This window comes from Sorex fumeus, unplaced genomic scaffold, assembly GCF_029834395.1.
Source record: "Sorex fumeus unplaced genomic scaffold, SorFum_2.1 ptg000047l, whole genome shotgun sequence".
Classification (NCBI taxonomy): domain Eukaryota; kingdom Metazoa; phylum Chordata; class Mammalia; order Eulipotyphla; family Soricidae; genus Sorex; species Sorex fumeus.
The window spans coordinates 38240272-38256745 of record NW_026606104.1 but is presented as its reverse complement, the minus strand read 5'-3'; the positions used below and the strand labels follow the sequence as shown (position 1 = coordinate 38256745).

At 53.9% G+C, this 16474-nt stretch overlaps 1 protein-coding gene across 2 annotated transcripts in view; it reads left to right on the top strand.

Annotated features, from left to right (window-relative positions):
* Positions 1-16474, top strand: part of ECE1 (endothelin converting enzyme 1) — a 110412-nt gene that overhangs the window by 70361 nt on the left and 23577 nt on the right. Inside the window, exons 4-6 of one of the 2 annotated variants that reach the window (XM_056123310.1) lie at positions 2865-3073; positions 13421-13542; positions 14735-14881. In XM_056123310.1, coding sequence (XP_055979285.1) covers positions 2865-3073; positions 13421-13542; positions 14735-14881 — 478 coding nt within the window. Of the gene's footprint in view, positions 1-2860; positions 3074-13420; positions 13543-14734; positions 14882-16474 lie in introns of both variants that reach the window. The other variant, XM_056123309.1, reaches the window with a different exon arrangement.

Below are 16474 nucleotides of genomic sequence, written 5' to 3'. Positions count from 1 at the left end.
ATCAAGTGATTATTACTTCAGCACACCTAGGTACCTTGCAGTTTAGTGAAAACTTAAACTCCAGACAAGTTCCTAGGGATAGGCTTCTTATTCTAAGCTCAAGTTCCCTTATAACTATAAAAATCTGTCTCTCTCACACGTGCGCGTGCATACACGTACACACACACACACACACACACACACACACACATACACACCTGATATATCTCATGTATCTCATTCCCTGAAGACACCATCCTATCACATCTGTCTTCTGGTTTTTCCTAGACTTGATTCCTGCCTGTTAGACACAGACAATATTTATAGACTTTTCAAAGATAGAAATTCTCTGCATCCAAGTCAAATCCCCATAAAAATTGTGGGACCCTCTCTGAGGTGGAGAGTAGGCCATGCTACTCTGATTACTATGATCTGATAGAGACCATGGGATTGTATTCTCTGCCATTTCCTTTCTTTCTTTCCATGCCTAATGGCTCAATAACCAATAACCATGTCGTCACCTCAAATCAAATCATGCTCATTCTTGTGCTCCTATGCTGTTCTTCTGAACTCTTCATTGTCCTCCAGGACTTTATGTTGGTCACCAACTATGAACAAGCCTACTGACCATGCCTTATTTCTGAGTGAGGTGACACCTGTCCCTCTCCGGTCCCCTCTGTCCTCTCTCAGAAGCAGTGGCCCTCAGACTACAGGAGCTGAGCCCACACACCTAATCCTGAGGTCATGTCAGAGAACTAGACCCCACTGTGCTTCCTTAGTTCTGGATGGAGACACTGATCTCCGAGTGATATTTGCTCAAGGCCCACAACAAGAGGCAGAAAGTTGGGATTGAGGGGCCCAAAGCAATGTACAGCGGGTAGGGTTTTTGCCTTGCATGTGGCCTACCACGGTTCTATCCCTGGTACCTCATATGGTCCCCTAAACATCACCAGGAATGATCTCTTAGTGTAGAGCCAGGAGTAACCCCTGAGCATTGCTGGGTGTAACCCCAAAATAAAAATAAATAAGTTGGGATCTAAGTCCAGATCCAAGAGCCTTGAAAGCCTGCCTGCCCCACCTCCTCCAGGTTTGGCAGGAGGAAAGAACTGGTCAGAAGAGCCCCTGCATGGCTCTGCGGGTGGGTGAGGGGCCAGGGCAGAGCCCAGCCTCTCAGTGCAGCAGCAGACGCAGAGGCGGAGTCTCCTCACAGCCCTGCAACCTCCTTCCCATCATCACTCAGACTTGCATCCCCTGGAATAGGGTCAGCCTTGAGCTGGGCCTGTCATGCGTGTTTTCCCAGCCGCCAGCCTGACTCTGTGGCCAGGTCCATCTCCCGCCCCCCAGGCTGGGCTCTGGCCGAGGCTGCTCCTGGTTCGGTTCCTGGACTGGAAGCCACAGGCCTCCCTGAGTCAGATGTCTCCTGGACAGCCCATGTCCCTGGTATCCTGTAAGAGTGCTCAGAGGGGGCTAATCTTCCCTTGTGGTGTTTTTTTTTTGGGGGGGGCACCTGTAGGATCCAGCCAACCTCCTTGCAGCCCTGTGGTGACAGGAGGTTTTAGAGCCTCTTAGGTGTGGGCTGGGGGATCCTCTAGGCCCAGAGCAGGTGTGTGGGAGAAGGAGGGGCTCACATCCCACTGACCAGGAGCACTGGGCTTTGCTTCCCTGTCCCTCAGTGTGCTCTGGTGTGAAAAGGGCCTACGGCCGAGTGACCTTCAGAGCTGTTTCCTCTCGGGTGTTACAAGGATTCAGTGAGGTCTCCCTCCTGCATCAGGGAAAGGCTTTTCCCAGCGGTACCCGTTCCTCCGTCTTTCCCTCACTCCCTCCAGCACTCCGTGTATGTGGGCGGGAGCCTGACAGCATCTCTCCCTCCACTGTCTCTGACTTTCCTGCCGGTGCTGGGTTCCAACCTGGGGCCTCCCGTTTGGAAATCATGTGCTCTGCCTCTGAGCCACATCCCTGGCCCCTGCCTTTTTTTTTGGCTTTGCGGGTCACACCTGGTGATGCTCAGGGGTTACTCCTGCCTCTGCACTCAGAAATTACTCCTGGTGGTGCTCAGGGCACCATACGGAATTCTGGGAATCAAACCCGGGTCCGCCGCATGCAAGGCAAACGCCCTACCTGCTGTGCTATCGCTCCAGCCCCTGGCCCCTGCCTTTTGACTTCTCTGGTATCATGTGTAAATCCCCAGCCAAAGTACTAATTTGGGGGCATAGGTTGCAGAGGAACGACCCTGGAGGTGCTCCGAAGGCCTGGGGATTGTTGATGTACCTGGCCCTGGGTTCAGTGCCAGGACCCAAAGATGCAGGTCTCCCTAGGACTGTGTGGGAGTCTCCAGGGCTGTGTTCGATAGTGCTCTCAAGACCATGTGCCACTGGGGATTGAACCCAGGCCAGGTGCATGCTAGGCTGTAGGCTGTAGTCACTGCTGTGCAATCTCTCACCCCCCCAAATTGCTGACTCCTAAAGAAAAAGACTTTTACCTTCTAAAGCACATGCATGCATGTGTGTGCATGCACACAAAGACACACACACACACACGCACATGCACACAGCATTCAGCAAAGAACATGGCAGAAACTTGGTGATAATTTTCTTTCACAAATGAGTGAATGAATAATCAATTAACCATCAAGGAATAATAAAAAGTAGATGAAGATGTGTGAAAGAACACGCTGAGCACCTTGGTTCTGCGTAGGTTAAGCCACAGGGGTAAAACAGAAGTCAGGAAATGTGAATTCTGCTGGGAGCCTCTGTCTCAGGGCAAGCGACTGCCCGGTCCCACCCCGGTGAGGAGCAGGAGTGGGCCTGGCTCCGGGGCCCTAGACTGCGTGCTGCCTCTGCCCCGCTCTCACTGGCTCTTTTCCTCCTCTCTCTCCTGCCAGGGAGCCCTCCAGTGTGCCTGAGCGAGGCCTGTGTCTCTGTCACCAGCTCCATCTTGAGCTCCATGGACCCCACAGTAGACCCCTGCCAGGACTTCTTCACCTACGCCTGCGGTGGCTGGATCAAAGCCAACCCTGTGCCTGATGGCCACTCACGCTGGGGGACCTTCAGTAACCTTTGGGAACACAACCAAGCCATCATCAAGCACCTCCTGGGTAAGCACCCAGCATGGGGAACGTGTTCGGTGGGCCTGTCCAGCTGGTTATAAGAAGAGTGTCTAGGGAAGATGTGGATGTAGATGAAGTGGGGTTAGAATGTCAACCCTATCACTTCTGTGATCCAGAGCAGGTTACTTATCCCTGAGCTTCAATTTCTGCATCTGTAAAATGGCAGTGCTGGCAGTGCTCAGGGGACCATATGGGATGCTGAGGATCGAACCCATATAGGCTGTCTGCAAGACAAGCGCCTCATCTGCTGTGCTAGAAAAATCAGATTTATTGTTGCAGTCCAGTGAAAGTGATAATAGCAGTTCAACCCAGAGTTGTTCGTTGCCCACAGAAATCCTCTTGGGCCTTGAAGTTCTTGGGATTGCCTGATAAATCAGCTAACCAAAGTGCTCTTCGCACATGGGTGCGCCTTCTGAGGTCTGGGGTCTCCAGGATGGCCTTGGTACTGGTGGTTTTTCTCCCTAGGTGAGAATCTCACATCTGTCTTGCATGCAGTGAGTTTGTGTTTCCTTGCCAGTGTCTCTAGTTAGTGTTTGCTGAATTAGCACCTGTCCTCTGAGCACCTGTCCTCCTGTGAAATCACCATATGCCTGTGGTGACGCCTGCCAGTTCAAACCTTTCAGCAGCCAGGAACTTGGCTACTCCTCTCTCTTACTGACTCCTGTTTCTTGCTGGGAGAGACCACATCATGAAAGCTCAGTTGGCTAACCCATCAGTGACAGAACTGAGAGTCAAAATTATTTATTGATTTTTTTCTTTTAACCCTCAAAAGGGTGGGGAGGGTAACCCCAAGGGCTGGAGCACACACTTTGCATGTGGGCGGCCTGGGTTCTAGCCAGAGCATGGCATGGTCCCCTGAGTACTGTGTGGCCCCCAGGCTCTGTAGGCACGGCTTATAAGAGATCCTCCCCCCAAAAAAGGAAAACAAAATGAAAATCCTTCAGCTATTCAAAAGTAGGTCAACAGAAGCCTTCTGGTGCAACAGGGAAAGATTCTCCTTTGACAGTTGTGAAATTGAAGTGATTTGTGTCTTTGAGATGAAAGTGAAAATAAGCCAAGTGGAGGGGCCCTTTCTTTTCCCTTGCTAGCCCCCAGGCTCACACTTTCTGCAGTTTTGCCATTTTTTCCTGTTCCCGGCTGCTCTTGGCAGTGTCCATGGGAACCCCTGAGCAGCTTGGCCCCCTGTGTGTGTGTCTGTGCGGGTCGAGAGAGGTGCTGGGTGGAGGTGGGGTTGGAGCACTCCGTCAGGAGCAGCCTCGCCCGCATCTGTTCATGTCCCCTTTGGAAAGGGCCCAGCCTGGTGCTTTAGAGCTAGAAGGCTGTCAGTGTGGGAGAGCCAAAGCACAACTGAAGCATGTCTCTTCCCGGTGCCTAGAGATACAGCAGGTGCTTGCCAGGACCTCTCTGCCAAAGCAGGCAGCAGTCCCGAGACTGTACGTAAGACAAGTTGATGCCTCTTCATCAGGCACGAGGATCTGGGTTCTACTCCCCAACTCTGCCATCTACTGTGTGATCTTGGGTCAGTTACATAACCTTTCTGGGGTTCTCCCACCTGTGCAGTGGGAGAAACCACGCTTCCACCAGGGAATGAAAGTGAAGTGGGAAAATTCACGTAAAGCGCTTTGCCTAGAGCTGGAGAGGGAACTCAGCCACCTGGGTTTGACTGGTCACCACATAGTCCCTCCAGCAATGCTGGGAGCCAACTCCGAGGGCAGAAGTAGCTGGGAGGAGCTTGTGAGCACTGCCACTTGTGCCCCCCACCCAAAACTACTGAAGTGCTTTGCTCAGGTCTGCCATGTCATGGTGGTCACTGTTTATGATGGTGTTACTGTTACTCTTTTTTGTTGTTGTTAAAGAGTCACATCTAGAGTGATGCTCTGGGGGTGCTCCCGGCTTTGGGGTCACTGCCAGCATTGCTAAGGGGACCATGTGGTGCTGGGGAGGACACCTGGGCCTCCCTCATACAGTACACTGGCCCTTTGAGCAGTCTCATCAGTCACTGTTCATTCTCTTTACATAATGTACGTATCTGCAGGCCAGAGAGCTCAGTAGGCTAGAGCACCTCCTTTGCTTCAGTGCCAGACACCACAGGATCCCCCAGGCCCGACCAGGAGTGACCCCCAGGCCCAGCGGCCAGAGCAGCTCCGGGCACCGTTAGATAAAGGCTCACAACAAGCAGGCAGAAGCTGGAGCGATAGTACAGTGAGTAGGGCACAGACCTTGCTCTAAGACCAAACGAAAACCGAACCGAAAGCCCGCCAAAACAAGCAAGCAAACAATTTGGGCGTTTAATTTTTTTCATCTCAAATGCCTTTGTTTTTTACCCCCTTCCCTTCCATAGGTGGCTATTGCTGTTGCAGTGTTGGGGGCCACACCTGTTGTCGTGGTGCCCTTAGGGGCTTGCGCGCTCTACCTGAGTCGCATGAGGCAAGGGGCCAGGGGAAAAGGTCAGAAGCTGGATTGCGAGGTCTTGTGGTCATGGCTGCCTGGCTGGCTTATCGCCTGTGCGGCCTTGCAGCAGGGGCCCGCCTCTGTTCTGTTTCGCCTCATTGTCAGTGAGAGGGGACCGGCCAGCACACAAGGTCGCTGTGAGCAGACACTTGCCAGGGACGGGAAGCGCTCAGCTGACTTAGGGCTGGGTTGTCCCGCTCGCCACAGTGGGGGCGGGGAGCACGGGCCCAGCTGCCTCTCCCCGGCCAGTGACCTGGGAGAAGACTCCTCGGTGCTTAGCTCGGTTCCCCGTTTCCCCGAGGAGCTCACAATGCACCCTGTTATCAGGAAAGGCCGTTTGGAGCCTGTCTCACCCCACGCGGGCTCCCTGACGTGGGTTGCTCAGTTATGTCACGGGGTAGGCGGTGCCTGTTTCTAGGGTTTTGGTGTTTAGGCCACACCCAGTCGTGCTCAGGGCTTACTCCTGACCCTGTGCTCAGGGATCATTCCTGGTGGGGCTCGGGTGCTCATAGGGGTGCTGGGGATCAAACCCGGGTCAGCTGCACAGAAGGCGAACGCCTTACCCACTGTGCTGTCTCTCTGCTTCCAGCCCGTGCTCATTTTGTGAAATTCCAAAGGCGTGGTGTTTTCCGGGAAAGGTAGAACTGTCTTCTTTCTCTCTGACTCCTTGAGCGCAGACACACTTCAGAGCGACCCGTGGTGCTGGCCGCCAACTTCCTCTCTCTGTTGACTGCATGAAGGAGCTTGCCAGGCCAACTGAGATCCGACCTAGATGGAATGAACGTGTGGGTGTGGTGCCTCAGGTCACCCCCAGGTCATCCCGACCTGAGCATCCATCCCCGGAAGGCCACCTGCTGACACCCCCTCCCCACACACACATACACACACACACACACACACACACACACACACACACACTCCATCTCCCCATTCCCTGGGAACTGGTTCTGGGAATGGCCTCTCACCTGTAGGCCTTGATACCTGGAAACCCCTAAGGGTGCAGGAGGCAGGTGAGTGGGTGACCAAAAATGCAGGAGTGTGGGCCTGTGTATTCTTGGGCTGAAGGCCAGGCTGATTTCAGCTTCCGCAGACAAAGGGGCGAGCCAGCAGGCCGCAAGGAGGAAGCTGGAGTAGATGGGGATCTGAACGGCGGGCAGCGGGCACCCGGCTGTCCAGGCTGGCCTGATGGTGAGCAAGAAGGAGCATTCTGAGTGTCCCTGGGGCTTGTGTCTGCTCCTGGCAGCTTATCTTGGGGCTCTGGCAGTCGGCTGCTTTCTCTGGAGTGAACTCTGGCCCTTCAGGGCTCTGTGGAGAGGGATGTAGGGGGCTGCATGCCACAGGCCATGTGCTTACAGCCCGGCGGGTGGAAAGGATGACCTCAGACGCCTCACCCAGAGACCATCGACTGCCCATCGATCAGCCAGCCCTGGGGGTTCTCTCGATTTTGAGGAGGTAAAGGTGTGGCCTTCCTCACACTCTTTGGGGAGCAATGCAGCCAGACTGTCACCCCTCAGACCAGGCCAGACCTGTCACCCCTCAGACCAGGCCTAGTTGGGCTTCCCGCTGTGCTCTGAGCGCAGACTTTTCCATTTGGGTTTAGGTTTTATTTGGGGGTTTCTGAGCCGTGCCAGGGGCCACTTGAACTGCATCCATCAATGCTCGGGAGTCCTTGCGGGGCCAGTGAGCAGTCGCAGAGTACAAGCAACTCCTGTGTGTGCCAGGCATGTCCCCCGCCCTTTGAGCTAGTTCCTCCTCCCCCTTTTCTGCTATTTGAAGCGCTTCCTCCACCCGCTCCCTTACCTGCAGGATTTTCTCAGGCCTCCTGTGCTTTCCCCGAAATGCCTTCCCTGGCCACCCAGAGGCCTCACTCTCTGCTTGAACTGTACATACATCGTGTGCGTGCATACTATCTACAAGTGATAAGACAAAAAAAAGTTAATGCCTGCTAGCTGTAATAATAATCTGAGCCACTCAGATTCCACACAGGAAAATGTTATTTGTGTCCCTTCCCTCTCGTCCTGGTACCAGCCTCCCTGGGAAGGACACAGAATCGCTCCCAGTAGCGTCCAGCCTCCCCGTGGCTGTTCCTGGGCAGGCTCATCTGGCCTCTCCTCTTTGTGTTGTGATTGGTTTTTCCAGTGTCCTGTTTTGGTTTCCGTCTTCCTGTGCACGCTGGTAACTGTGTACAAGAACAGTGTCTGGAAACTTTCTCTCCAGGACCCCATCTGTCATACTGGACCCTTCCTTCGAATCTGGAGAGTGTCCCTGTGATTCAGAGATGGAAGTAGGCGTCCAGGATTTCTTAGGGGCAGCAGGACTGCTTCTGGTCTCAAGGTGGACTTTGGGATCCTCTCACAGAGAGAAAGCAGAGGGAATGTCAGCTCCAACCCGGGCCGCTGCCACTTCTCTGTGTGGCCTTGGGCGTTACCCAACGTTCTGCCTGTAAGTTGGGCGTGATGTTCTAATGCCCACTTGTGGGTATTATGATGAGAAGCACACAGTGCCATTCCCACACACAGAGCAAAACATTCCTTTTCTCAGGGACCTTAAGGATGCTGGGGTTCCAGTTCCACAGAATTACATATTAGCTCTGCTTCCCTGGGAAAGCTCCTTCACCTCCCTGGGCCTTCCTTCCCCGCCTCTATGGTTAATGGAAGGCTTGGTAAAAATGACCTGTATCAAAATGACGAGAATCAACAAGTGAATGGGGATGTAAAGAGAAAGGAACTCTCTTTTGCTGTGGTTAGGAAAAATAAACTGGCTCAAGCTGAAGATGGGGTTCAGGAAGATAGCACAGCAATTAGGGCACTTGCCTTGCACACTGCTGACCTGGTTTCAATTAGTGGCGCTGCATATGGTCCCTCACGCCCCATCAGGAGTGATTTCTGAGCACAGAGCCAAGAGTTAAGTCCTGACTCGAAAGCCATAAACATAGAAACAACAACTAAAGAAAATGAAGATAGAACTTCCTGTGACCCAGTAATTCCACACTTTAGTATATATCCCGAGAACCCCCACAAAAACAACATGAGCACATGTATGATTGTAGCAGTGCTATGTACTATAGACCAGAGCTGGAAACAGCCAGAGTGCCCAGTGATGGAAGAATGGATAAAGACATCGTGGTTATTTTGGACCAGTAAACGTTAGGGTTGCCTTGCGTACCACCAACCTGGGTTTAACTCTCAGCACTGCATATGGTTCCCCAAGCATGCCATGAGTAACCCCTGAACTCAGAGCCAGGAGTATCCCTGAGCATCACTGGGTATAGGCTAAAACCAAAACAAAACCACACACACACACACACACACACACACACACACACACAAAAGAGGGAAATTGTGGTATCTATACACAATGGACTACTATTTGGCTATAAGAAAAGATAAAATCTTGCCTTTTTTTTTTTAACATCGATGGAATGAGAGATTGTCATTTTAAGGAAAATCAGTCAAAATGAAAAGGACAAACACTGGATGATCTCATCGATGGCATTAAAGAAACAAAGGAAGGGGTCGGAGAGATAGTACAGGAGTCGTGGTGCCACCCGCCTTGTGTGTGACTCAGCCCAGCTCAGTTCCTAGTACCATACATGGTCCCCCAACACAGAGCCCCCAACATCACCAGGTGTGGCCCAGAACAAAAACAAACAAAACGGCAAACCATGGGAATGGGCAAAGCCCTTGGACTCCAAAGATAACTGAAGTTAGCCTAAGTCAGTTAGGGGGTGGGGGTGATCGATAGACAGTCGTGAGGGATGTTGACATTGTGGTGGCGAGTGTGATATGGTCACACTGCACCCCTCAAGCAGAAAAGCATCTGGACTCTTGTCGAGAAAGGAAGTGGGGTACTAGTGTCAGCCTCAGGCCTGGCCTGCGGTAGGCCCCCTGGAACAGGGGTGCTGTCGTCATTTTTTGTTCTTCTGCCCAAGAGGGCGCCTCCTTTATCTGCTGTTCACTTCCCCTCACAGGGTGAGGTCTCTGAGGCCTGTCACTGAAGGAAATCAACCACCGACTCATTTATCTAAAACAAACGCGGGGCCTGCCCTGGCGGGGAGCTGGACCAGCCCACCAGTGCTCCTGACTGCAGCATTCAGAAGCCCCCTCCTCACCACCCTGCCCTGCCGCCTGGGCGTTCATTTCCGCCCAGGGAGCGCCAGGGGAGAGTGTGTTCTAGTAAAAACTCCCAGAGGAAGAAGCGGGCTGATTAAGTGGTGTGCTGTCTTTCCTCGCTGAGAGTGTGGGGAAGTGACTGAGGAAGTTTCTGGAACGCAGGGTCCCTGGAAGGAAGTGCCCAGGCAGTTGGGAGCTGTGCTGTCTGGACCCAGGGCTGCCAAGTTATTTTCAAACTGCCATGTCCAAAATGTCTTCAAAACATGACCCCCAGCTCAGCCCTGAAGCCTCTCTGTTAGTTCCTCTCTGTGCATCCCGTGGAACCTTCGGGAAGGAGGGTGCAACTTGGAGGATCTTAAAGGAGACTAAGCTTTTCCCAGTGGGAAAAGTGCTGCCAGGTTCATTTGGTGGCCGTGCCCTCTCCCTCAGACTCCAGTGACTGCCATCTTTTCTCTGGGGAGCTCCTAGAACATTCCATCTGTTCATTCATTTGACAGACTTGTAGTGTATGTGGTACACTGAGTCCAGGGGTGGTGTCAGACTTAAGATTGGCTTTCTTCTCGGGCTGGGGAGATGATGCAGAGGACTCAGGTGCAGTCTTTGCCTGCTGGAGACCTGGGTTTGATTCCTGGCACTGAGTGGCCCAATGAGCACTGCCAGGAGCAGCCACACTGAGCACCACCACTAAAACCAGAACCAAAATCAAAACCAAAGATACTCATTTCTTCTTACACATTCCAGCAGGAACACTGTAGCACTGTAGCACTGTCCTCCTGTTGTTCATCAATTTGTTCAAGCAGGCCCAGTAACGTCTCCATTGTGAGACTTGTTGTTACTGTGTTTGGCATATTGAATACGTCACGGGGAGCTTGCCAGGCTTTGCCGTGAAGGCGAGATACTCTCGGTAGCTTGCCGGGCTCTCCGAGAGGGGCGGAGGAATTGAACTTGGTCGGCTGCATGGGCCGTGTGCAAGGCAAACGCCCTACCCGCTGTGCTATCGCTCCAGCAGGAGAAGCAGAGTAAACAAATAGCAGAGTAAACACCCTCCCCCCAAATAAAATAAAGTTAAATTTTAAAAAATAATGTTGAAGCTTTGAAAAATTAGCAGGATATGGGGCCAGAAAGAGACCACTGAAGGCCCAGGAGTCGGGAAAAGATGGAGTGGCACTTTTACGCCAAAACTCTGAATTCAGTGAGTTGGGGAGGTTTTGGGGAGGGGGGTGTCAGGCTGACGTGGGAGGGCCCTAGAGGGGAGCAGGGGTGGCAGGCCCCAGATCTCCCGTGCAGTTCCCCCCTCACTCCTTCTTGGCTTCTCCCCCACTCCCCTGCCTTGCTTGTCTGTTGGGGTCCAGCATGGACAATGAAGAGCCGGCTCTGGCTGGCTCCGATGGCTCATGGCCTTTCCTGCCGGGAACCTGGCTGCTGGGTGCGGCCCCGTTGCTGGGCTTCCATGTGCTTCCCCTCCCGGGGCTGAGGAGCAGGGAGGGGTCCCCATGCGCCCCATTCCGGCCCTGTGCTGGGAGCCCCCTTTATAGAGAGCCAGGGACACTCAAGTGTGTTCAGTGTGTGGCAACCCCGGAGCCTGACTCCCATCACTCAGATCCCGGATAGCAATCTCTTTGTCACCCGTCAGACTGGCTTCAGGCCTGTCCTGTCTCCTCTTCAGAGCCATGCCCCTGCCTTCAGCTGGCCTGGGGACTTCTGCTCTCTGACCAGTGGTAGTCAGGATGCTGGGATTTAGTGTTCGTTTGTTTGGGGGTTGTTGGGTTGTACCCAGTGATGCTCAGGGATTATTCCTGGCTTCTGTGCTCAGAAATCATTCCTGGCGGTGCTCAGGGGACCACATGGGATGCTGGGGATTGAACCCTGGTCAGTCGCATGCAAGACAAGGTCTTACCCTCTAGACATTTGCTCCGGCCCCCCACGATGCTGTTTGTGGGGAGACGTGGGCCAGCAGGCTGGCTCTCAGGATGTTGGCTGCAAGAGCCGATTAGGCTGGCCAGGAAATGACTCGTACCTTTTGTATGGACTGGTTATGCCAAACAGATTTCTTTTCTCCAAACAGTGTGTCCCTTTGGACTTCCTTGCTTTTCTTCACTCTCCCAAACCCAGTGTTCTTTTCTGTCACTTCTGCCTGAATAACTTCATCTTGAAGAGAACATCCTCTGGAGACCACCCAACCCAACCCATCCAGGGGTGCAACTTATCTTTGGTTCTGAAACCAAATTTCCCCATTTTCCCAGATCAAAGCCCCTGGGTACCTTTGGTCTTCTCTGTGTGTATATGTCACTGTTGGGCCACAAGTTCCTTGGGGGTAGGGGGAAGGCCCCTGGTCCCTTGGAGGAGGAAGTGGAGAGTCCACAAACTGTGAGTGCAGCCCACATGGTACCCAGAGTTGCTCAGTGTGAGGGATTCCACGAACATCTCAGAAGAGGCCTCCTGGACAGAGGGTCTCAGGGAAAGACAGTTGCTGTCTGATTTTACTTGTGAGGTTCATAGCACTGTAGCACGACACTGTCCTCCCGTTGTTCATCGATTTGCTCGAGCGGGCACCAGTAATGTCTCCATTGTGAGACTTGTTGTTACTGTTTTTGGCATACGGAATAGGCCACGGGGAGCTTGCCAGGTTCCATTATGCGGGATACTCTTCAGTAGCTTGCTGAGAGGGACAGAAGACTAGAACCTGAGTCGGCTGCGTGTAAGGCAAACACCCTAACTGCTATCGTTCCAGCTCCTGTGAGGTTCATAGAGAAAATAAACAAGCAGGGAGGAGAGGGAGGGAGGGAAGGAGGAGAGAGGGAGAGAGAGACAGAGAGAGAGAGAGAGAGAGAGGTCTTCGAAGGAAGGAGGAACAAACAGGGAGCCACGGAGAGTCCCAGGTAGGGAGTTAGCCCGGGGGGAGCGCATGGAGCAGGTGGGATTGAGGGAGCTGCAGATTCAGGCACACAGATCCTTTGAGCATTTGGGTCCCAGGAAGCAGGATAGGAAGCGCCAGGCTTGTGTGCATGTGGAGTGCTGTGCTCTTGGCGGTGGTGGGGGTAGTGGGGGGGAGGGCTGTTGGCACACCTGGTGGTGCTCAGGGCTTACTCCTGGTTCTGTGCTCAGGGAGCATTTCTAGCAGGACTTGACGACCAAGCGTGGTGCCAGGGATTGAACCAGCATTGATCATATGCAAGGCAAATGCCTTCCTCGCTGTATTATCTCCCCTGACCCTTCATAGCTTTACCTGAAGCCACACTATCCACGTCCCAGATGTGTATCATTACAAATCTGCAGCTGTCGATAGCAAGCCGAGTTCACCGCAGAAGGTCCATTTCCCCCCTCACCATGTAACTGGTCCCTTTTACCTGACTTGTTGGCTCGCCAGGGCACCGAGGGCAGGAGGATGGGGCCTACGAGTCCTCCTGGAGTCCTGGTGAGGGAGAGGGAGAGGTGCCACGGGCTTGGCAGGAGATGCAACTCACAGCCCGATGAAGGCCCCTGGTCCCTCGGAGGAGGAAGTGGAGAGTCCATTGGTAAGGACCGTGTAGGTTCTTTGCTGCTTCCCTCCATCTCTGTCCAGGTGTCAGAGCTCATCGGGAGCCCAGGCAGGTGTCTGTCGCACAGAGCCGCAGGGCGCGTGGCCATCTGCTGGCTGGCGAGGAGCACAGGCTGTCCTCCTGTGGATGCTTCTCCTACTTAGCCAGGGGGGCCAAGCGGGGAGCAGCAAACTCTTCCCCCCATAAAATCAGGGTGAGCGCTCCCAGCCAAGCCCCGTCTCTTGTCATTCCAGAGAACTCCACAGCTAGTGTGAGCGAGGCAGAAAGGAAGGCTCAGGTGTACTACCACGCGTGTATGAACGAGACCAGGATCGAGGAGCTCAAGGCCAAGCCCCTGATGGAGCTGATCGAGCGGGTGAGCTTCTCCCAGATCTGCGGCCCGTGCCAGTGTCCCCCTCCTCGCCCTGCTCCCCAGTTCTTGGGAGTCCCGGAACCTGGCCACTTCTCCCTCCGATCACCTTGACGGTGGGATGGTACAGTCTGCCTGTCTGTGCAATGGGCTGTCTGTGTCTGTGTGCTATTATGCATACATCTGGAGGGGTGTGTGTGTGTGTATGTGTGTGTGCATGTGTGTACATGTGAGTGTTTGTGTGTGTGTGTCTGTATGTACCATGTATGCATACATCTGGAAAGGGTCCTTGTGTGTGTGTGTGCATGTACACATGTGTGTGCACGCTTTCACCCATGCCTCTGTATGGGACAGGGCCTGTCCTTACAGGGAATGGGTTCCTCTGTGTTGTTGCTTCCTCTTCCTTAGAGGATGAGTTTGTGTCTGAGAGGGGGTGAGGGCACATTCCAGAAGGACCAGCAGAAAGTCTTGGTCAAGATTCAAAGGCACCTAGTGAGGCGAGCCCCCACCTCATCCTCCCCTTTCCCCTACAGGGGAGGTGTCTTTCCTCTTGGGCTGTTCCCAGGCCACACGACCCACACCATTCCCATTGCTTTGGCACAAGCCCCACAACGTCCCACATGAACCCAAAACTAGGGAAGACCAAGAAGTTGAAATAAAACCCCAACTCGGAGAAAAACCAAAGCAGGCCCTAACTTACAGCCCTTCTGAGACGTACACGCCTGGGACTGGAGTGATAGTACCACAGGCAGGGCATTTGCCTTGCACTAGACTGACCAGGGTTTGATCCCCAGCATCCCATGTGGTCCCCCAGGCCCCGCTAGAAGTGATCCTTGAGCGCAGAGCCAGGAGTAACCCCTGAGAACCACTGGGTGTGGCTCCCTCTGACCCCTACCCCCCCAAATATATACGTACTCTTTCCAGGTAAATGTGATCTATCGGGATTTAATTCACATGATTCTATCGTCAAAGAGTGAGCAGGGAAAATTGTGCTCCCATCCCTGTGCCTAGCCCCAGGGAGCAGCTATCTGATTCCTCTTTATTCTGCCTGGGACCCCAGTGCGCTGTAAACCCCTGCTGAAAACTCCCCCTCTCTTTCGCTGGCTCATCGGACTCAGAGAAACCGAGTGGCCGATGCAGAAGCAGAATCTGTCTCACTGGCCCCTGACTTCTTCCTCCCTCCCTCCCCTCCCTGCAGCTTGGGGGCTGGAACATCACAGGGCCCTGGGACAAGGACAACTTCCAGGACACCCTGCAGGTGGTCACCTCCCACTACCGCACCTCGCCCTTCTTCTCCGTCTATGTCAGCGCCGACTCCAAGAACTCCAACAGCAACGTGATCCAGGTGAGCTGGTCTGGGGCTGCGAGGGGAGGACGGGCCGTGAGCTGGCAGCCTGGTGGGCATTTGGCACACACCAGCCTCAGGGGACACGGGGGGCCACAGCTTTCTGTTTCTGCTGGGTTACTGCTGGCAGCTCCCAGTCATGAAGCCGAGGTAGGCTCGGCGGCTAAGTCACCCGGCTTGCAGGCAAGAGGCCCTGAGTTCAGTCCCCAGGGTTGCCCGTGGAGGACAATCCTGGCAGCTCTGCTGTTTGAGCCCGACAGCTCTTGTCTTGTGGTTCCCTGGCACTGCAGACAGTTTCCGCTCACCCAAGTGTGCGTGCCCCCAACTTGATGCCAAACACCCCGCCACCGCCACCATGGATCATCACAACACCATCCGCAGAAGGAGGGGAAGGGACAGGGAGAAGCTGCAGCACCGGGGCAGGCCAGGGCACTGCTGGACAGATGGACCCTTAGGATTCTGATTGGTTGTTAGGGACCCCAAGAGTGATGCCAACTCTTATTTTGGGGGTATTGTTGAGTCACATCCTACGGTGCTGAGCGGTTTCTCATGGCTCTGCACTGAGGAATTACTCCTAGGGGTGCTCAGGGATCAAAACCCGGGTTGGCTGCATGCAAGGCAAACCCTTCTCTGCTGTGTTGTCACGCTGGTCCCAGAGTGATGCCAACTGTGATTCAGATGGACCCTCCTCCTGGTACCCCTGCCTTTGCGTCCAATCTTTGTGGCCATTTAGAAGGACTCGGGAGTCCGTCTCCTCCTCGAACGTCCCCACCCCATAGCATCAGCATATCCAGGGGAGCCCCAGCACCCCCCTGCGCACTCTCAGACACAGGAGTGAGAGCCCCTGGCTGAGGTCATGAATTTCTACCCATCTCTGCAACTGCTTTAGCGTGTGACCTTGGACAGGAGCCTCAGGCCAGCCCGAGCTGCATTTTCCCCATGAATCCCATGAGCTGGAAGTTCTCTGCTCCCCACAGGGGAGGCCGCACCCTCGGCTCCAGGAGTGTGGGTGTTTGTTATTGTTACTATGTTTTGTTTTTTGGTTTTGCTTTTTGCAGGGATTGAGGGGGCACATGGGACTGTGCTCAGTAGTAAGCTCAGGGCTTACTACTGGCTCTTCACTCAGGGATTGCTCAGGGGACCATAAGGGATGCCAGGGATCACCCTACTTGCTGTATAGCTCTCCAGCCCCTGGTAGCATTTTGTTGTTGTTGTTTAAATGGACTGGAGTAATAATACAGCGGGTAGAGCACTTGCTTTGCATGTGGCTAACGATCCCTGGCATTCCATAAGGTCCCCCGAGCCCCCCGCCAGGAATGATTCCCAAATTTACAGCCAGGAGTTTACAGTCCTGAGCACAGCCTGGTATGGCCCAAAAAACAAAAGAAAAAAAATGCCATTGTTTTGGGGTTCTCAGTGCTCAGGGGCCATGTGGTGCCAGGGATCCGGCCCAGGGCCTCATCCCTGAGGGTGTCATGTCCCTGACCCTGGTGAATGGCTCATAGCCCCTGCCCTGTCTCAGAAAGGGTTCGATGCCGCAGAGGTGCCTTGCTGAGCGAGGAGAGCGTCAAGGGGAGGCCGGCTCTGGCCAGT